General features: G+C 42.7%; 1 protein-coding gene across 1 annotated transcript in view; it reads right to left on the bottom strand.

Annotated features, from left to right (window-relative positions):
* fmn2b (formin 2b) overlaps window positions 1-23,199 on the bottom strand; it is a 596,705-nt gene that overhangs the window by 482,609 nt on the left and 90,897 nt on the right. The window contains exons 3-5 of the mRNA XM_070890955.1: window positions 19,097-19,241; window positions 18,402-18,631; window positions 7,559-7,639 (exon numbers count right to left, since the gene is read on the bottom strand). Of these exons, the coding sequence (XP_070747056.1) occupies window positions 7,559-7,639; window positions 18,402-18,631; window positions 19,097-19,241 (456 nt within the window). The remainder of the gene's footprint in view (window positions 1-7,558; window positions 7,640-18,401; window positions 18,632-19,096; window positions 19,242-23,199) is intronic.

Here is a 23,199-nt window from a genome sequence, read left to right as displayed (position 1 = left end):
TCTCAAGCACAACCAATAAATAAAAAATAAAACCGAAGTCCTACCTTGCCCGGGAACTCAGTGGGCTAGCCAGCCAGTGCGGGAGGCCATTCGGCCGGGGATAGGGTGTGGCGAGATCAGGACATCCCTTCGGCCGGGGATCGGGGCTGCGAGCATTGGGTCCTGCTCACAGCCCACAGGACACGCTGGGAGGGCGGAAGCATGCGCGCAGATGCTGGCACTGTTTTTGGCGCTGGCCTGTTGCTTCGCTGACCCCCCCCCCCCCCCACTTCAGAATGCCCGCCACGCCGGGACTCCGGGGAATCGGAAGAGCGCCGAAAAAAGGGGTTGGGCAAAGTTGGGCCTCTAAATACTTGGAATCAACACTTCCAACAGTAAGCCACAGCAGAACTGCATCACCATTTGATTTTCTCCAGACATTTACTCACATCTGCTCTTGTAGCAAGATTCAGAGAATGGGAGTGGGGGAAGGGAACCACTGGATAACAATATGAAAATGGACTGTTTTAATTGCACAGAAGGAACCAATTTCAAACCACAAATGAGTTTTCAATAATCCTGCCACCCAGTAGCAGTCCCAGAGATTTGCTGTCATGACAAGACCACAACCAACAGTTTATGAAGGGTTATTACGCACAAATCTATATATATATATATATTTTTTTTTAAAACCCTTAAAATGAGCGGATTTTAAAATTCACTTCCTGGTTTTCAAATCCCTCCATGGCCTCGCCCCTCCCTATCTCTAACCTCCCCCAGCTCCACAGCCATCAGATATCTGCGCTTCTCCAATTCTGGCCAGCTGAGCATCCCCGAGTTAATCACTTAATCATTAGTGACCGTGCCTTCAGCTGCAAGTCCCGAGCTCTGGAATTCCTTCCCTCAACCTCTCTGCCTTTCTTTCCTCCTTGAAGATACTCCTAAAAACCTACCTGTCATCTGCCCTAATAACTCCTTATGTGGCTCAGTGTCAAATTTTGTTTGATAACGCTCTTGTGAAGCACCTTGGGATGTTTATCTATGTTAAGGCGGTATATAAATAAAAGTTGTTGTTGGGTATTCTGCGCCAAGTGACTCACCTCCTGACTCCCCAAAACATTTTTGTTTCAGCAGCTATTTCAAAATCGATAGCCTCCAGTACTAATCCCCAAAATAGCTAGAGAACATAACTGAACATTATTCAATCAAGGATCAGTTTACTGTATTTCATATAATCTATTATTCTGCCCCCCCACCATCCTCAAAAACAAAAAACAGTAAAATGATTGTAGAACTATGTATGTAACCCTTGGCAACCTGTATCACACCACCAGAGGGCCTACCTGTTGGAGTCCCAAGGGATCCCAGCATCCCTTGGGAGCACTGTATATAAGCAGGCCTCCCACGCTGTACCAACATTCTGGAGTTTAATTAAAAGGAGCTAAAGTTACACTTAGTCATTGCATACAGTACTCAATTTCATCCTTTATTATGAATGTAACAAGAATGTTACTGGACAAATTTGAAAAATGCAGATATAGTTAGACTGATAACCTTCATCTTCAAGAAAATGCAGTAAGGGAGCCCTTGGCATTGCGAACAGCTTTCCAATTCTATTCCTTACACCCACAAAGAAGGAAAGGAAATGTTCAATCGTTTACAGCAGCTAATTAGCATTTAAAGGTACACAGGACTGGAGGCAGAGCAAATCGTAAGCTTCAGCAGTGCAGATCTGGACAAGTACCCAAAGGCCTACAAATGGATATTCAAATATTGCTACTCTAGACATTGAAAAAGTTGCACTAATCTTGGCCTAGACCAATAGGCTAGCCAAGTTGGGGGTTAGGAAAACGGAGATCATTCCTTGTCTGAAAGTGCTCAACCTCTCATAAGCAAATTAGCAAGGACTAACAGCAGTCCATGCAGTAAACATTGGTGTCAGGCTCTCCTTGTCTCCCAGCAAAGACTCTATAGGGACCTAAAAGGTATATGTTTTTAAAAAGGTGCAGGAAGGATGCATGAGACTGAGAGAGTTTGGAGCAATTGCTAAGTTTCATTTAGCTACCATTTTATTATAGTTGGTAAATTATTTATTCACTTAACTTTACAATATACATGAATTTACTCCAAACACCAAAATTCAAAGGTATCTGATTAAAGCCATTTCAACGTATAAGTCAGTTGTCATCTAAATCAAACAGGATACACAGTTTTCATACTGGATATTTTCTGTCACTTTTGAAACCCAAAATGCCACTGCACAGAAAATGATTATCCATATAACATCTCATGGCAACTTCACAGTGACCAGAATGTTCTACATTGTTTCACTGCCACCTACTGGTTTTTCGAACCATTTTTTTAAAACCTGTGCTTGGGTGATGAAAGGAGAGGAAGGAAGGAATTGGGACAACAATGCACAAAGCTACAAAACTTAATGTGAAATGAATTACAAAAAGTAGAAAGATCAGAAGTCTGTCTAACATTGCTGTGATTTAAACAAAAATGTGAGACAGATCTATTTGTAAAAAAAAATTGCTTTTCCATTTTTGCAGCCGACAGTGAAGCCAATTATTAATTTCAAACAAATGAATGAGCGATGACAGTGGTTCACGCTATTATTACAGTTTGAGGGCCAGAGATTAGAAAGATGCAAATTTTCCTTTAACACATCAAGCATTTAAAGAAAGGGGAGAAACTTCTGATCATCCTATAACGGGAAGTCAGATCAACAACATCTCCAATCTTTTACATATATTGACCAGTAGTAGGCTAAATACTAAAAGGTCCACAATTTATTAGCACAAATTAAAACAAGTCTTCAGTTGTACACATTAGAATAAGGGGTCACCCATTTAAAATGGAGATGAGGAGGAATTTCTTCTCAGAAGGTCGTGAATTTTGGAATTCTCTACCCAGAGAGCTGTGGAGGCTGGGTCATTGAATAAGTTTAACATAGAAAATAGGTGCAGGAGTAGGCTATTCGGCCCTTCGAGCCTGCACCACCATTCAATAAGATCATGGCTGATCATTCACCTCAGTACCCCTTTCCTGCTTTCTCTCCATAGCCCTTGATCCTTTTAGCCGTCAGGGCCACATCTAACTCCCTCTTGAATATATCCAACGAACTCGCATCAACAATTCTCTGCGGTAGAAAATTCCACAGGCTAACAACTCTGAACAAGTTTCTCCTCATCGGTCCTAAATGGTTTACCCCTTATCCTTAGACTGTGACCCCTGGTTCTGGACTTCCCCAACATTGGGAACATTCTCCTGCATCTAACCTGTCCAGTTGCGTCAGAATTTTATGTTTCTGTGAGATCCCCTCTCATCCTTCTAAACGCCAGTGACTAAAGGCCCAGTCGACCCAGTCTCTCCTCATATGTCAGTCCTGCCATCCTGGGAATCAGTCTGGTGAACCTTTGCTGAACTGATGGATAGACAGATTTTTGAATGATAAGGGATATGGGGAGCAGGCAAGGAAGTGAAGCTGAGCCCAAGATCAGATCAGCCATGATCTTATTGAATGGTGGAGCAGGCTCAAGGGGTCAAATGGCCTACTCCTGCTCCTATTTCTTATGTTCTTATAAAGGTGTCAGCATAAGTTGACTCAAAGGACTTTGTGCAGAAATAAGAACTGGGTTCCTCCCCAGTGCCTTAGTTGATAAGTGAACAGCCCAGCATAGAGCTAATCTATACAGATCAAGAGTGCCGATCTATATGAAGTTAGCCGAGGTCATCCAGGACAGCAGTTGGGATGCTACAATTGGCCTTAGAGCCCCTGAGTTTGAGATGGAAAAAAAAAATAAATCAGAGTCCCTGCTCACTATTGCTAGCCAGTAATTCCTGCCAGAAACTCAAGCCCCATTTTGAAATCAGAGTGGGAAACAGGCGGATGGGAGCCAAGGGGAGTGCCACCTTTAATATAGTGAATATATATGGCCCAAAAATGACTAACTGGTTAATGAACGGCATCCGCCGTTAGTTAGACTTGCCCGTTTAATGTTGATGATATATTGGGCTGTAAATTGCTGGAAATGGGAGTTGGAAACGGTGCAGAGGGGGCATCTGGGATCCAAGTTAATAGGGCAAGCAACTGCATATCTCCTAACCAAACAGATTGAAGTATTCTGAAATAAACATAGCAAGGTCTGAACAAGGAAGTGTAAGTTAGAATAGTGAATTCAATGTCAAACCAGGTACAGAAAGAGAAGAGGGAAAAAAGATTGTATTGCGAGATCGAGAGAGAGCGAGAGCGAGAGACAGAAGCGAGAGAGAGAGACAGAGAGACAGAAGCGAGAGAGAGAGACAGAAGCGAGAGAGAGAGAGAGAGAGAGAGAGAGAGACAGACAGAGACAGAAGCGAGAGAAAGAGACAGAAGCGCGAGAGAGAGCGCGAGACAGACAGCGAGACAGAGACAGAGAGCGAGACAGAGACAGAGAGCGAGACAGAGACAGAGAGCGAGACAGAGACAGAGAGCGAGACAGAGACAGAGAGCGAGACAGAGACAGAGAGCGAGACAGAGACAGAGAGCGAGAGCGAGACAGAGACAGAGAGCGAGACAGAGACAGAGAGCGAGACAGAGACAGAGAGCGAGACAGAGACAGAGAGCGAGACAGAGACAGAGAGAAAAGAGAACTAAAAAGATTTAGCTAATTAAAAACAATCTCCAACAATTAAAAGCTGAAGTAACGAGGCTCCACACTTGTAAGGGTTCATTTTTAGTACCATAGAGGTTGACTGTCAGTAATTAACACTAATCACGGCATTAAAGGGAACTTAGACCGAAATGGACAAGTCCTAAATTTCTGTGGTGAGTTTACTTCGTATCTACCATGCAAATACAGGAACTTCATGAAGCCTTTCAATGCTTTTGAATGAGGAGCCAGACAGCTAGATGTTGATTTTGCAAAGCCAATTGCAGAGGGGCACATCTCAGGCAGCAACTTCTCGATTTTCACATTTAATCACATACCTACACTTGCCTGAAAACATTTGAGTCACACCTGTTCTCTGTCGTAATTTTTTTTTAACATTTAATCTTGTTCTAGAACCCGAAACCACAGGGAAACAGGCTATTTCCATTGATCCTGTCCAATACTGTCCGTATTTTAAACACTTCGCTCAAACCATCCCTTTATCTGCTCTGCTGTAATGAGCAAAACATAGCATGACTCTGGCTCCAACTGCATCAGCCTCCTTTGGCTGCACATAAGAACATAAGAAATAGGAGGAGTAGGCCACCTGGTGCCTCGAGCCCACTCGGTCATTTAATAAGATCATGGCCTCATGGACTCGGCTCCATTTCCCTACCCGCTCCCAATTAACCTTTATTCCCATATCGCTCAAAAGTCTGTCTATCGCCACCTTAAATATATTCAATGACCCAACCTCCACAGCGCTCTGGGGCAAAGAATTCCACAGATTTACAATCCTCAGAGAAGAAATTCCTCCTCATCTCAGTTTTAAATGGGCGACCCCTTATTCTGAGTCTATGTCCCCTAGTTTTAGTTTCCCCTATGAGTGGAAATATCCTCAGCATCCACCTTGTCGAGCCACCTCATTATCTTATATGTTTCGATAAGATCACCTCTCACTCTTCTGAACTCCAATGTGAATAGTTCCAACCTATTCTCATGTCAACCCCCTCATCTCCAGAATCAACCTAGTGAACCTTCTCTGAACAGCCTCTAATGCGTATAGCCTTCCTTAAATACGAAGACCAAAACTGTATGCAGTACTCCAGGTGTGGCCTCACCAATACCTTGTACAGTTGTAGCAGGAGTTCTCTGCTTTTATACTCTATCCCCCCTGCAATAAAGGCCAACATTCCATTTGCCTTCCTGATTACTTGCTGTATCTGCATACTCACTATGTTTCATGCACAAAGTCACCCAGGTCTCTCTGTACTGCAGCACTTCACAATTTTTCTCCATTTCGATTATAATTTGCTTGTCTATTTTTTCTGCCAAAGTGTATAATCTCACATTTTCACACATTATACTCCATCTGCCAAATGTTTTCCCACTCACTTAGCCTGCCTATATTCCTTTGCAGATTTTTTGTGTCCTGCTCACAATTTGCTCTCCCACCCATCTTTGTATCAGCAAACTTGGCTACATTACACTTGATCCCTTCATCCAAGTCATAAATATAGATTGTAAATAGTTGAGGTCCCAGCACCGATCCCTGTGGCATCCAAGTGGTTACTGTTTGCCAACAGGAAAATGACCCATTTATTCCGACTCTGTTTTCTGTTAGTTAGCCAATCCTCTATCCATATTACCCCCAACCCAGTGAACTTTTATCTTGTGCAGTAACCTTTTATATGGCACCTTATCGAATGCCTTCTGGAAATCCACATACACCACATCTATTGGTTCACTCTCATCCACCCTGCTCATTACATCATGCTCAAATGCAGCAACCCTTGCCCCAGAACACGGACTTCAAGGGTGTTCCTTTTCAAATCCCTCCACGGTTTCACCCCATTCAAGCCGAGTAATATTCACTAGCTATGCATTTAAGAATATTACTCACTGCTTCATTGGTACTGGATTACCACTTACCGGCCTCAATCCTTGCCTCCTCACCATTTTGTTCTCTCCACCATTGGAGTTTAACTTGCATCATCTTTGGAAAACAATCCTCAAACCATTTTGCCTTGCTTCAAAAGCTTCTCTTCAACTATACCTTCAGTTCCCCATTCCTTTGGAGTTCCTGCCCCCCTACATTACAACAGTGACTACATTTCAAAAGTACTTCATTGGCCATAAAGTGCTTTGGGACGCTCTGGGGTTGTGAAAGCTATCTAAATGCAAGTCTGTCTATCATTCCTTCCAACCCTCATATTATTGCTTAAACATTCTCCTACATGAGGAGTACAGTACTATAAAAAATGCAATGTATTATTGTTGCATGTAGTGCTGTGCACAATATTTCCATCAAACAACAATATCAGATTTACAGCACTATTCCACTCTCTGCCTGCTATTGAAGCAGTAAATAGCGGTTTAGTTTTCTTACTGCTGGTGAATTATTACATTGCAACAAAGCTAAAACCAATTATGCTGGTCATGTGACTCACTGATGCACAAAGTTTAATTTGAGATCCAAGCTGCTCTCCTCCCCCAGTCGGTTATTGCTGAGAATTATTTTTTTCCCCCTGGGAGGAGGAAAGGGATGAGGGCAGAGAAATTCAATTTTAAATTTTACCTCTACAAAAGTTTTGGGAAAGATAAAGCAATTATTATTTTTTTTTTTTATAAACGTTGTGGCTCAGTCTACAGTTTGATAACTTTGAAAAGTCAAAAAGTCTATTTATTTAAAAGTTTAGTGTGCAATTACTACCTGTGTCAGACCTACATACTAAACTGAAGAGGACCCAATATATAGTTTGTTATTACTTTGTTCCAAACAAGGGTGCTCCCCATATCTGTTAGATATTCGAAGCATGAATAGTCTGAATAATCGCAACAATTATGATTTTTCGCAGTTAGCCCATTTTCTAACCTATTCATACCATACCCTTTGCATACCTTATCAATTTAATAGAAATCATTTCAGAGTTATAGCTTACTTGCAATATGTGTTGTTCCTCTTTCTGTATCCTCTTCAGACTTAGAACAGCATCTCGATTCTCTGTAAGACAGCAGTTGTCCTGAGTCACCACAAGCGTGAAAAGCGTGAATAGTCATTCAATAAGTTTGTTCGGACTTCCTGTCTTTCCCAATTCAAATAGTAAAATGTGCTCTTAATGCAATAATACAAAAAAGTCGGGGGAGGCACACTCATTTACTTTCAGCAAATTCATCAACATTCATGCTCTAACACTCCTTCAATGAGTGGACATGCCAAAAGAAAAACCACGCAGTAGACAAGTTTCCAGTTGATTAAACTGAACTACCACAAAAGCACCAAGCTTTGATGGACATTTCACTTCAAAATATCAGCAAAATAAAAATGAGCAAGAGCAGTTCAGAGATTCCCTGTTACTTAACTACTGCTGTTTAAACACATGAACCACAAGGTCGTTTGCAGGAAGAGGGCTTAAAGTTTGTTTTGATATGAAGTACACGTTCCTCAACAATACTATATTTGTGGTTGTATGTGTTTTGGTGTTTCCAAAATGTATCCAAGAACAGGTTAATAGTACCCTGAAATTGTTAACACAACAAAGACCATAGACATTTTAAACCATTTTATATGTTATCACGGTATCCTTCCTCAGAATTTTCTTCTCCATTTAATTATATCCAGACAAACTTCAGAAAGCAGGGAAATCCTACACCTTACAAATAAGCAAAAGCAAAATTTAACAAAGTGTAAACTTTCACTTTCCTTTGCTAAAACCCAGTACTGCCGTCACCCCCCGCCCCAAACAGAACTTCAGCTCTGCCACTTATCCCTTCAAATTCCAGAATGGAACAGTCCCTCAGAATTTCAAGCTCTCTTCTGAAGAATCTGGCTGGACATTTTCTGTTGTTGGTCCATAAACTGATATAACCATAGCAACTAACTGGCAGTCTATTCTGAGCTGTTCAGTTCTTACAAACACTGATGCTGGCTCACCGCCCGTGAACTGTTACACTTTTTTGCGGGGTGATTTAAGTAGGGAACCTACTGTACTGCACTTTGGATTTGCCAAATTAGCTACAGAAGAGACACTCAGCAAGGAGTTACAAAGCTTCAGTCAAATCAAAAAGACTCCTACACCATAAACAGATTACAATTGGAGTAGTTTCAGAAAATAACTGGCCTTCAGCTCACTGCCACGTACAAGTATTAAAGCATTTAGGCCTAGATTTTCCAATTTCAATGCCGATGCCAATCCATTCATTTTAAATGGGTTACCGTCAGCATTACAATCAGAAAATCTAGGTCTCGGTGTTCAATTTGGAGATGGCATGACAAACAGACACACTTCAACCTTTCCCCAAGTCAGATGAGAGTAATGTACAGGAGAGATGATGTGCAGCAAATTAGTCAGACATTTATTCCTCTGCTGAGCAGAAGCTCCATATAATTAATCAACAAATGTTGGCCATTTCCATCATGGTCAACTAGAGGTGCCAACCATCCCAGATTGCCCGGCAGTCTTCCGGAATGGAACGTGAATCTCCAGGACACCGCTGCTAGCAACCTGGCAGAAAAATAGTAATGAAAATTGGAGGGGTAGTTCAAGTGGCAAGCCACAGGGAGTCCATATCATGTTTGGAGAGAAGGGAGCTGTTTGGTCTTGTTCGGACTGCCCATTACAGAAGAGATTGCACCTTGAGCAGGAAATAAAGTGGAGCAAGTAAATTGCTGACTCACACAGGAAGTATATCCCCATACAATGATCAGAGATAGTAGAAAGGATCAGATGTTATATCTATTACAGTTACACGGAAAGTACCTGGGGAAGGACACGCAGTAACTGGTTGAAGGAGAGTGTTGCAGAGGGAATAGTTCTTCCAGAAATGAGACATTATAAGGAATATATCCACTACTTCTGCTGGATACACTATGACTGAACTTTATATTCAAAGCTTAAAGCTACTTTAAGACCAAAGCTTTGACAGCACATAAGACACAAATATCCAAGTCTAACACATTCAGGTACTGTACTCAAATTGCAAGCTGGTGATCAGCAGCAGGTTGAATTTAGAATCCATATTTATGTTAAAAAAATACATGTTTGGTTCTATAGACCTCAATTATAAAATTAAACCATCAAATTGTGGGCTGGGTCAAAGCACCATAGATCATGGTCACCTTGGCATAAGGTAATCAGAAATACCTTTTGGTGCAAATGTGTGTTACACAACTGATTTAAAGTGGTGTACATCCAGACAAGTGCAAATGCTCATGCATTCTCTGCTGGTTGTAGAAATTGAATTCAGGAAGTAGGCAGCATATCTCTCCTGTGTGGTTGGACCCGGGTCTGTAGCTAACTGGCTCAGACCAACAGATGCAATAATAAACAGAGACCGATGTGTCAGATTCTGATCCAGAGAGATTAGAGTGATACAAGCAACTTTGGGGCAATCATTTAAAACGTTACTAGGGATTACATTTTTTTTATAAAAGGCACTCATCGATGACATCAGAATTCAAACAGTTTATAAAGAGAAAGCTCGTCCAATTTCTAGCAAAAAAAATGGGGAGTTAGCAGCTCAGCTACCGTAGTCGTCCGGTTGGAGGTGGAAGCTAAATTTGTAAAGCCCTGATTATCCTGCATGTTTGGCACTGATACACCGATCTTCGTCACAGTATTGTGAATTTTAATACTGATTCTTGGTTGGCTGTGATGATATTTATAAGGGAAACTGTCTATGTAAGCTTGTCACAGTCATTACACTCTCCCACCAGTGGTGGCACTGTAGCACCTCAATTTTGTAACTCAACCCCTCAGCCTGTACTGTAAAGAAACTCCTATGCTCCAACCAACTCTACTTCCCACATTACCACAAGTTTTACTATTTAGGTCCTGGTCCAATTGTTCCCCACCCTCTAACCTCATTGCACTCAAGGACTACACAGTATTGATTCCCTGTGTGCAATTCCACAAGAGATTATCACACGCATGCATGCACACACATGGTCTGTAGTTTCTGGAGTTTAGATTAATGAGGTGCAATCTCATTGAAATGCATAAAATTCTTAGAGGCCTTGACAGGGTAGATGCTGAGAGACTGTTTCCACTGGCTAAAGAGTCTAGAACTAGGAGGCATAATCTCAAGATAAGGGATTGGCCATTTCGGACTGAGTTGAGGAGAACTTTCTTCACTGAGAGGGTTGAAAATCTTTAGAATTCTCTCTCCCAGAGGGTTGTGGATGCTGAGTCGATGAGTATATTCAAGGCTGAGATCGACAAATGTTTGGGCACTAAGGGAATCAAAGGATATGGGGATCGGGCAGGGAAGTGAAGTTGATGTAAAAGATCAGCCATGATCTTAGTGAAGAGCAGAACATGCTCGATGTACTACTCCTATTTCTTATATATACACATACAATCTAGGGCACAATACTAAAATGTGAAGATAAAATAAGGAGCATGGTTAAATGTGAAGTGGACTGCAAGCACCATTATTAGGGTGACATTCATTAGCATATTGGGTGGATAGGTGCTAAATGAAATTAATGGAGAGAAAGTTGGAGGAAGACGAAGGAGAGAAAATGCACACTAAATGGTAAAGTTTTAAAGTTTTAAAAAGAGCAGAGGGACTTAGGGATTCGGATACAAAACTCTCTGGCGTCCTATTTTAGATACTCTACTTTAGGAAGGATAGCAAGGCCACAGAACTGGTACAGAAGAGATTTACTAAGATGGACATCATGGAAGAGGGATTTGGTTAAGAGGAGGGAATGGAGAAACTGGGATTATGTTCACCAGAGCAGACAAGGTTAAGAATAGATCCAATATAGGGGTTCAAAATTCTAAAGAACAAATTTTGATGAGGTGAATGGTGAAAAGCTACTTCCGCAGGTCAATGAGCCATTAACTATGTCATACAAATTTAGCTTAAAAAAAAATTGACAGAATGTCAGGAGAAATGCAGAGAGTTCCTGTGTTTCAGTAACTGGTGAAAGCAGAATCCATAATGGCATTTAATATTTGAAACAGTAGGTAGCTCTTCAAGAGCCAGCTTTGGTGTAGTGGGCCAAATATCCTCCTCCTGTGCTGTAACATTCTATGATCCCATGGTAATTTCTTTTATATTCCTAACCTTGTTTACTTATCCATACAGTCTCCTTAGTTTGTGGCCACGGCATATATACACATGTGAACAGCACGTGGCAAGCCCGGCAACCCACCTCCAACATTTGCAACTTATCGCTTCAAGTTTCACAACAACAACAGCTTGTATTTATATAGCGCCTTTAATTTAGTGAAATGTCCCAAGGTACTTCACAGGAGTATTAGGAGACACAACATTTGACACCGAGCCACATGAGAAATTAGGGCAGGTGACCAACGGCTTGGTCAAAGAGTTAGGTTTTAAGGATCATCTTGAAGGAAGAAAGAAGTAGAGAAGCAGAGGGAATTCCAGAGCTTAGGACCAAGGAAACAAAAACATAGAAACATAGAAAATAGGTGCAGGAGTAGGCCATTCGGCCCTTCGAACCTGCACCACCATTCAATAAGATCACAGCTCATCATCACCTCAGTACTCCTTCCCTGCTTTCTCTCCATACCCTTGATCCCTTTAGCCGTAAGGGCCATATCCAACTTCCTCTTGAATATATCCAACGAACTGGCATCAACAACACTCTGCGGCAGAGAATTCCACAGGTTAACAACTCTGAGTGAAGAAGTTTCTCCTCATCTCGGTCCTAAATGGCTTACCACTTATCCTTAAACTGTGTCCACTGATTTTGGACTTCCCCAACATCGGGAACATTCTTCCTGCATTTAAACCGTCCAGTCCTGTCAGAATTTTATATGTTCCTGTGAGATCCCCTCTCATTCTTCGAAATTCCAGTGAATACAGGCCCAGTCAATCCAGTGTCTCCTCATATGTCAGTCCTGCCATCCCGGGAATCAGTCTGGTGAACCTTCGCTGCACTCTCTCAATAGCAAGAACATCCTTCCTCAGATTAGGAGTTAAAAACTGAACACAATATTCCAGATGAGGCCTCACCAAGGCCCTGTATAACTGCAGTAAGACCTCCCTGCTCCTATACTAAAATCCCCTAGCTATGAAGGCCAACATGCCATTTGCCGCCTTCTGTACCTGCATGCCAACTTTCAACCCAGGTCTTGTTGCACCTCCCCTTTTCCTAATCTGCCGCCATTCAGATAATATCCACCAAAGTGGGATAACCTCACATTTATCTACATTATACTGCATCTGCCATACATTTGCCCACTCACCTAACCTGTCCAAGTCACCCTGCAGCCTCTTAGCATCCTCCTCACAGCTCACACCGCCACGCAGCTTAATGTCATCTGCAAACTTGGAGATATTACATTCAATTCCTTCATCTAAATCATTGATGTATATTGTAAATAACTGGGGTCCCAGCACTGAGCCCTGCAGCACCCCACTTAGTCACTACCTGCCATTCTGAAAAGGACCCGTTTATCCCGACATTCTGCTTCCTATCTGCCAACCAGTTCTCTATCCACATCAATACATTACCCCCAATACCATGTGCTTTAATTTTGCACACCAATCTCGTGTGGGACCTTGTCAAAAACTGTTTGAAAGTCCAAATGCACCACATCCACTGGTTCTCCCTTGTCCACTCTACTAGTTACATCCTCAAAATATTCTAGAAGATTTATCAAGCATGAGGTCCCTTTCATAAATCCATGCTAACTTGGACCGATCCTGTCAGTGCTTTCCAAATGCGCTATTATTTCATCTTTAATAATTGATTCCAACATTTTCCCCACCACTGATGTTGGGCTAACCGGTCGATAATTCCCCATTTTCTCTCTCCCTCTTTCTAAAAAAATGGTGTTACATTAGCTACCCTCCAGTCCATAGGAACTGATCCAAAGTCGATAGACTGCTGGAAAATGATCACCAATGCAGCCACTATTTCTCGGGCCACTTCCTTAGGTGCTCTGAGATGCAGATTATCAGGCCCTGGGGATTTATCGGCCTTCAATCCCATCAATTTCCTGACTAATAAGGATTTCCTCCAGTTCCTCCTTCTCCCTAGATCCTCTGTCCCCGAGTATCTCCAGAAGTTTATTTGTGTCTTCCTTCGTGAAGACAGAACCAAAGTATTTGTTTAACTGGTCCGCCATTTCTTTGTTCCCCATTATAAATTCACCAGATTCTGACTGTAAGGGACCTACATTTGTCTTCACTAATCTTTTTCTCTTCACATATCTATCGATGCTTTTGCAGTCAGTTTTTATGTTCCCAGCAAGCTTCCTCTCATACTCTATTTTCCCCCTCCGAATTCAACTCTTTGTCCTCCTCTGCTGTATTAGAAAATTCTCCCAGTCCTCAGGTTTGTTGCTTTTTCTGGCCAATTTATATGCCTCTTCCTTGGATTTAATACTATCCTTAATTTCCCTGGTTAGCCACTTTCCCCATTTTATTTTGACTCCAGACCGGGATGTACAATTGTTGACGTTCATCCATGTGATCCTTAAATATTTGCCATAGCACGGCCACCAACGTTTGAGCGATTATAACCAGGGATGCTCAAGAGGGCAGAATTAGAAGAGTGCAGACATCTTGGGGGGTTTGTGGGGTTGGAGATCATCACAAAGATTCTTCTAACAATTCTCCTGTCGGATCACCGTTTACTCAAAAGCTGACTAATTAATTACAATTTTACTCTGCACTCAATAAAAATGCCAAGCGAGAATAGTTTTGTCCCCCCCCCCACGCCGCAAAAAAACGTATTTCCCCATCAAGAAGTGGGGCCACAAAACAGTGCAAAGGAAATAACTTGAAGTTATCTTCAATCGGAGTAACTATTTGTACTAAGTCTCCCTTCTACGCATGCGTCTCCTTATGCATGCGCAAAAGCGAGAGTTAGGGCAAATATCATCGAATCTCCAACCCCCCCTCCTCCCCCACTCTTGCCCCAACACAATTCTCACTAACCCTAAGCAAGAGAGCGAGCGAGAGCCTGGGGGTGGGGTGGGGCAGGGGAGCAGGAGAGCGAGACGGATTAAATTTTTTCCAATCCCCTGGTGCGTGCAAGCTCAGTGCGTTGTTACAAGGCACATCGTTGGGGTGGGTGAAATCCTGATATCATGACACTGTCACTATTCACTTCATATCCAATAAACCTGTTAGCAATCCGCACACAATGCCCCATGGGGGGGGGGGGGCAGCGTGTGGGGGTCAGGTCTTGCGCTGGGGTAAGGGACTTCGACTGGAACATGGCTGTGGGAAGCAGCACATGCGCTGGGGTAAGCAGCATTTGTGCTGGGGTAAGGGCCTTTGGCTGGGGGAGGGATGCACTTGCGCTGGGGTAAGGGATTTCGGTTGTGGGAGGCTGCGCACGTGTTGGGGTAAAGGTCTTCAGCTGGCGGAGGGATGCCCTTACGGTGGGGTAATGGACTTCGGCTGGAACTTGGTGGCTTTTGGGGAGATCTATCCTCTGTGGCTTCTGAAGTCAAAATGGATCGAATTACACATTGGAAAGTCACTCAACTTGGGCTGGGCGGTTCTAGTTACACATACCAGAGGAACTTTAGGGTGTGGCTTATCCTCCAATGGGACCAATCAGCAATAGGTCATGTGAAAATGGAGACACAGAGAAACAGCTGCATTTCAGTTAGTACAAATAGACGCAGCCATCTTTAGTACCCACCTTCTATTTCCTCTGCAGCCATGAATGCATAAAGTAAATAGGAAAAGCCAAGTTATTTCAGAGAACAGAGAGTTTTTTTATAAACAAAAATAATCTTGAATTAATAAGGTAGAGCAAATCAGCTTAACTGGTAGAGAGAATGTTTCCATTACAACAAATGAGATTTGATAGGAGTTTAAAATTATAACAGCTCAGTACAGAGTAGGTAGAAATAGACTTTCCAGCAATTGAGGGATCTGGAACCAGAGTACATAGAAACAAGATTAAATGTAAGATTTAGGACATGGGAGCAGAAGCTTTTCCCCCTCTCCCCCACAGAGGGGTGAGGAGGAGTGGAAATCTCTACTGGAGTTAATGAGTTCAGCAGAGACCGTGTCAGCATTTAGGAATAGGTTAAACAGGTAGCTGAAGAAATGGCTTTTCAGGGTTGAGTGGGCCGAGATTGTGTTCGTGTCGTAAGATACTAGAGTCTCTGCCGATAGGTCCTTCTTAAATGCATTAAAGTTTTATAGCATAGTTTCAGAATACCAATTAAATAAATGGTAAATGAGCCAAAGGACGACAGCGGAAACATTATAAGGACACCCTCAAAGCCTCCCTGGTAAAGAGCGACATCACCACTGATACCTGGGAGACCCTGGCCGCAGACCGCCCGAGGTGGAGAAAGTCCATCCCGGGAGGGAGTTGAGCTCTGAGTCTCGACGCAAGAAGCATGAAGAGGTCAGGCGCAGGCAGCGGAAGGAGCGCGCAGCAAACCAGCCCTACCGACCCCTTCCCCCGACGAATGTCTGTCCCACCTGTAACAGGGTCTGTGGCTCTCGTATTGGACTGTTCAGCCATCAAAGAACTCACCTTGGGAGTGGAAGCAAGTCCTCCTCGTTTCCGAGGGACTGCCTATGATGATAAATAAATAAGCTAAATTCTGGGGGAAAAGTACATTAAAATTTCCATCCTTAGCTATCCAAACCACGTGTAGGTACTGTATAACATTATAATGTATACTATGCTGCAATGGTCTGAAGATCGCCTTTAAGTAAATACCTGATTTGCAACGTATCAAATGCTAAAAGTCAAATATTAAAGTTACATTAAGAGGTACATTTGTGACCCTCTCACTACCATTAGCAATTTTCCCAGATTTTTTTTCTCTCCCTAAATTAGCCTGGGTTTTTAATCTGGTTTTTGCCTCTCCCAGGAGATCACATGGCTCCGGTTGGGGTGGAGTGTAGAATGTTTCAGTGCAAGGGGTGTCGCAGTTGTGTGAGGCGGACTGGTTGGGCTGGGTGCTCTGCCTTTCCCCCATTGTTCATAGGTTTACATGTAACCTTCAGGGCTGCTGACCAAGGGCCATGCGGCTCTTTGTCAGATGGCGTGGACACGATGGGCCGAAATGGCCTCCTTCTGCGCTATAAATTTCTATGTTTCTATGAGTATAATAGACATTTTCCCTTAAAATAATTAAATGCGGTCAGCAGGCATATAGATATCCCTCAGGAGCATAAAAACACCTAATTTTCAAATATCAAAATGCAGAGTTAGTTGTGAATCAATTCCTCAGTACACATGGTAAGAGTGTATATTCCACAATACATCTAGGGGACGGTAGTATAACGGTTATGTTATTGGACTAGTGAGCCAGAGGCCTGGACTAATGATCCAGAGACACGAGTTCAAATCCCACAACAGCAGCTGGGGAATTTAAATTCAGTAAATTAAATAAACCTGGAATAAGCAGCTAGTATCTGGAGTGATAACCATGCAACTACTGAATTGTCCTTTAGGGAAGGAAATCTGCTGTCCTTACCAAGTCTGGCTTGTGTCTGTGACTCCAGCCCCAAAGCAATGTGGTTGACTCTTAACTGCCCTCTGAAATGATGGCCTTCTCAAGGGCAATTCGGGGTGCTCACAACCCATGAATGAATTTTTAAAAATCAATAAAGCATGCATTAAGCAGTTTATCTTGCATCATGTCTTTTATTGTTAATTAAATCAAGTATCTGCCTTTAAAACAATTAAATTCTTAGGTTGGTAAATGAACATATTAAATTGCAATTGCTCACCATTTCTAATTAATTTTCTTTTTTTGTTCTGCATTTATTCTGCGTAGGTGATCTGAACAATCTATAAAATATTTGTGCTTTTGTAGGCATGACACAGGAACCATTAAAACAGGTTATTAAAACTCGATGTACAAATTTCCCCCTTCCCCACTTTCATTTTTAAAAAGTTGTTTGATGCGCAGATGATTCCCATTAGCATGTGGACAGCCTGTGAAAACCTGGTCAGGCCGGCTGCTAGGAGGTGCAAATCTGCATCCGGGATTGGCTCGGTGGAAGCCTCCCTGGATTCGAAGTAGCAAGATCATACTTCAGCTTTTAAAATGTTGCATTATGTAAAAAATCATGGGCTAAACTTTCACCTTCATTCTCAGTGGTACAGCTGTTTTTGGGAGAAACCGCCCGGCGAAAGTTTCCCCCTTACTTTTTGAAAGGTACCACCCAAATCTCCAAACGCCCACCAGGAGCAAACCGCTGACGTGCACCGCTGAGAAAATCACCAGGGCGCAAGTTTGGCCTCAACGGAAGCCCGCCCAGATCGCCGAGGGAACCGCCCTGTGAAAGCTGCTTAAACAGAGCGGTAGATGAGTACTCTGCAAAGAAAGGCAAGTTAAAGATTCTCTATTTATTTTAAATTGTAAAACAGCGATTAGCTTTAAAACTGTCTTAGGAATTTTTTTTTTTAAAAAGTAAATTTTTTTTTAAAAAGTGTTCCCCACTTCCCTCGGCCCAACTGCAACCTCGGGGAAATTTAAAAAAATTAACCACCGCCCGTTTCACTTAGTTTCCTCTTTAACTGCCGAGAAACCGTCGAGAATACTAGTGCAAGATCCATTTTCTCGCCGGGCGATTATTTTTAAACTTAATTATGGAAATTCTCGCCAATGTTACTTGCAAAACGTTAGTGTTTTTTTTCGGCAGGCAATTGGCCATTGAGGGGCTCTCGGAAAAGTCTAGCCCTGAAACAAAACGTTACGATTCACAGAATCACGGTTTTGAGAGACTCGTAGAATTAAATTTAATGCTTCAGATTTGCAATATATTTTGCAATCAATCTGAAATGGCACCGCTCAATCTCGGAGCTACCCCTACCTTGATCTTTTCCTCCAATACCAACATCACGGTGATAGACTTCAGTGTCACTGTGATCGAAGGTGCTGTCTTGATTGGTTGGCTACCTGCACTACCACCCTCTGGGGAAAGAGTGCGATTACATTTTGAAAAGTTCACTTCCTCTTTTGGGCAATTTGGATCTTCTACAGCAAAGTAACTTTCAACATTAATTATCTTCAAAAGTGCCTGGACTGTATACAGAGGAGAATCTGCACAGACAGCCCAAATCATAGATTGCTCAGAGCATAGGATAGCAGACCAACCTGCATCAAGGGGCGAGGCCTATGCTGCCTCTAATGATTTTACTTGCATCCGAGAATCCTTTTGTGCATCTAGCACGCCATTGGACTTTAACAGGAAGGATGCAAGGTCTGCACTAGACTGGAGGTAGCAGAAGCTGAGCCAACTTTGGTACAACTCAATCTTGGCAGGGAGAGAGTCTCGAGCTGGCTGCTTCAGATCAGCACAGGACAGATTGGGAACTTGTTTTATAAAGAAAATCGTGACACAAACCAACATCTTAGTGTAACCAACACACTTCAACATTAAAGCAAATCTTCAAATGTATCGCTCCCGACCCACCCACCTTCCCCATCCCATCCCCTCACTCCCCACCCACCCTATCCCCATTTCCCACCCCCACCTCCGCAAACCCTTCCATCAAGTTTGCTCACCTGATTCTACACACTTCAGCTTTTCTTCAGTCCAGGGTTTTGCTGGTGGCCACACAGTCTGAATTCTCCCAGGGATACGACCTTCCATGTGATCACGTGACTGGGTTGGTTGGCTGACTGCTGCCCACGTGTACAGCTTGTCTTGCTTTATTCAAGAATAAAAAAGGCAAGCATTAACTTTAAGTCCGATGAGGCAAGCAGCTCATCTTTCAAGTGGATTGGAAAACAGATTCGCAGATGGACACTGCATCTTGTGACACATTTTAAAAATTGTATTACTGACATAGGATACCGACAGTTTAAGAGGAGAGAATTTTCTTCAAATGATACAAGATAGGCTCTTGCTTCCAACAAGGCTTACCTCTAAAGTTCCCATCAGCACCCCCATACAAAAAGGTGAAAGTGTGAGCTGGATTTCTTGTCTTTTTGAATATAATTCCTGGGCATTAAGTTAGACCACTACACATTTTAAGTTTACCTGCCCAAGACTGCCACCTGCAAAGGTGGGCACTGGTCTTTCCTCGGTCTGCAGATCATCAATGTGGACCTCATCGAGTTTTCGTTGGACGGTTTTCTTCAACCTCAGCAAAGCTAGGTCAGCATCTGCCTGCTTCATTTTACACACAGTCTCCCCGTCACCCCATTTAGCGTCCTTCCTCACTACCAGCAGGCTTGTGAAAATCTTTGGCACCTTGCCTTCTGAACTAGTAAAAGGGGAGGAGGTGTAGGACCAATTATTGTTATTGCAGTTATCAAGAAACTCATTCTTTATGGGTGCCACATCAACAATTTGCATCCCTGCTTCGGACACAACCTGATCACATTGATTGATTGATGCAGAGCCAAAAATATCACCAATACTGCTTCTGCAGCTCAGACTGGATGGTGGCTGGCGCATTTGTTCTCCCTTCGCATCATTGTCTCTTACAATTGAAGCCATTCCTTTCACACTATTGTCCACCATCGCCTCATCTATTCCATCACAAGCGCCACCGTCATTGTTGTTCAGCTCCGGGTCCCATGCTTTTAACCGCTGTGTGGAGACAAAGTGCTGCAACGCAGTTCCTTCTACTGTTCGGCTACCCGCTCGCTGAAAGGCAGCAGGTTTTGAAGATGCCTTGCCCTTTTGCTCAGCTAAGCAAGAGTTTGAAACAGTATTTTCTGCTGCCTCCAACGCAGTGTTCAGGATATCAGCCAAGTACAGACTATCTGCCGTCTCACAGGAGGGCCGTTCAGTCTCACCTAGCATTTTATCGCACGCATCTGCAGCTCCCTTATCACAAAGAGACATCCACAGTTTTGTCGGGACTTGCTGAGTTTCACCACACATCCTGCGACTTTCATTATCCCTGATCAAATATTCTGCCGTCTCGTGTTTCCATAGTTTAGTGGCAACAGCAGAATAATCATTTGAAGGTTTAAAGGATTCCTCTTTAATCTTTCTATTTCTTTATGTTGCAGCATCCGAGATAGCCCTCGCATCTTACTGCATCACAAGGCTCCCTGGTCAATGCCTACGTCTTCTGCAGGGCTCGGAGGCGTGCTGCATGCAGACCGAAGAGATCAACTTCCAATGTAACTGATCCAGTATTAGAACACTCGGAGCAAGGTTGCACTAAATCATTAAACAGCCAGGTTGCATCGACATGCCAATCCTCTCCTGCGTCGAGTTCAGAATTATCCGTATACTAAAACCAGCATCGTCATTCACTGTAAAACTACCCACATGCAAACTACTCATTTGTTCTAGACACACACACACAGTCAAGGATACTGCAGGGTCATTGGAAGTTGAATGCTTACTGGTCAAATCCGGCAGCAGGCTAGCTAGAGAAATCAATTCGCATAAACTTGATTGGAATCCAGTGCCTGCTTCAGTAATGTGGCTGGAGCAACCAATGCTCTCATTTTTTACTTCTCACACTAGAATCCAATCAGCTGAATATTCAAGACTTTTACACAACCAACAAATCCTGTGTTATATTAGGTTAACACCACGTGCTAAGAGTCACAGCACAAGCACCGGGATATAGTGCAGCGCTACAACTACCAAAGGAGAGGCTGCGTTGTGCATCATGAAACAAAAGTAAACGTTATTGTAACAGACGTGGGATCTTTGAAAGAACTCATTGACCCATTTGTAATACTCAACATAAGTTGACGAGAATACATGGTTTCAAACTTCTGCTAGCCAAAGGTCAACCAACCAAAGTGCTTTTAGTAGTATTATTTATTTTAATGAATCTAGTTAATAAGGCCAATTGATACGGAGTCTCCAACTGGCCTCAAGTGTAGCAACAAACAGTTCCCCTCCACTCCATTATCCAAGCCAGCTATGTGGATCTTTAACTTGCCAGGGCAATACCACCAGCCACAAGTCAAAGGTGTGTGCAGTGATACTGCTCATCAATACCCTCATGTATTTTCTAAGGGAAGAGGGGTGGAAAGAGTGGGTGTGGTTATGGAGCTCAGCTCATGACCAGCCAAATATGGAGTACACTTATTTGCCTTCAGCAGCGAACAAGCAATATTAAAAATATGTTCCTTATAATAAAAGGCAGGCTACACACACACACACACACACACACACACCCGCCCCTCCCACCCCCACCACAACCCAAGACGCTGCCACTGTGGAATGAAAGCTGCGCAACACAGCCTGGAAGTACCCTCAGCAACACTGAAGCCAGCCATCTGCTTCACTACATAGGCATGAACATTCCCAGCACGTTAGTACAGTGCAGCAGCATCAATTGGTCAGTGTCGCCACGTTGAGATATTTTAAAATAAATACAACTCCTGCTTCGAAAACTAACTTTTTAAAGTAGCATTGCATTGAAAACCTGATTAAATCGGTTATGTAAAAAAAAAGTTACTAAGAACTTGATAGCTATAGAGACAGAGATCTGAATTTATTGCCTGGAGTTAGTGACTCATCCTTTTCAACCACTGCAGTCCTTGTACTGATAATACTCACAATGGTGCTAGCTAGGGAATTGCAGGATTTTGACTCAGCAACAATGAACAAATGGTTATACATATCCAAGATTCACATTTGCCTAAATGGAACAGGAATGTATTCTTAGTCAAGTTTGATAGCAATTATGCCGAAGTGATCCACAGCATGGGATGGATTTAGGATTCTGACAGCAGCTCTTGAAATTAAAGTTTTGAAAAGCTGCAGTGCCTCATTGGTAATTTAGCAAATATACCTATAGAAAACTGCCTATTGATTAGGGTAGGCCTTTCAGCAGGAATTCTTCTGCAGTCATTCATCTTCACTTTTATTTGTAAAGTCTGTAAAATAGATAAATGAAAGAGAAAAGCACAAAACACTTGCTCATAGCACCTTTAAATAAACCAATTTACTACAGATGTATCGCTCCCAGATCTACCTGCTCTCCCACGTGATGGCAGTCGAACATCTAAGATGTCAGTGTTACATTTATTTATGGCCTCAATCTCTCAATAGTGAAGGTTACTATAGAAAAAGCCCCATCTGCAATTTGTACCACTTCATATTGTATGAATGTTGTTTTTTCTGCACAAGTATTACACAAATATAAAACAACTTTCTGTAACATGAACGGACAGAGAAAGAAAGTTCAAAGAGGAGAGCAGGTAGATCTCAGAATAATGGGCCGCCCATTTAAAACTGAGATGAGGAGGAATTTCTTCTCTCAGGAGGGTTGTGGAATTCTCTGCCCCAGAGAGCTGTGGAGGCAGGGTCATTGAATATATTTAAGGCGCAGAAAGACAGATTTTTGAGCGATAAGGGAGTAAAGGGTTATGGGGAGCAGGGAGGGAAGTGGAGCTGAGTCCATGATCAGATCAACCATGATCTCATTGAAGCGCAGGCTTGAGGGGCCAAATGGCCTACTCCTATTTCTTATGTTATGTTCTTATGTACTGTATTCACAAAGACAAATGGTCAATTCATCGGTACATCTCCATAAGATAAAATGAACAAAGCAACACAGTGAGGAAGAATTTCAATCTGCATTTCACACTGTACTGAAGGATGCACATCACAGCTTTATATTCATCGGCCCACGTTTTTAGTCAGTTCCTCAGAAAAAGGAAAAACACCCCTCAAAATCCAA

This window comes from Pristiophorus japonicus, chromosome 9, assembly GCF_044704955.1.
Source record: "Pristiophorus japonicus isolate sPriJap1 chromosome 9, sPriJap1.hap1, whole genome shotgun sequence".
NCBI lineage: Eukaryota > Metazoa > Chordata > Chondrichthyes > Pristiophoridae > Pristiophorus > Pristiophorus japonicus.
This window is presented reverse-complemented; position numbering and strand designations above follow the sequence as displayed.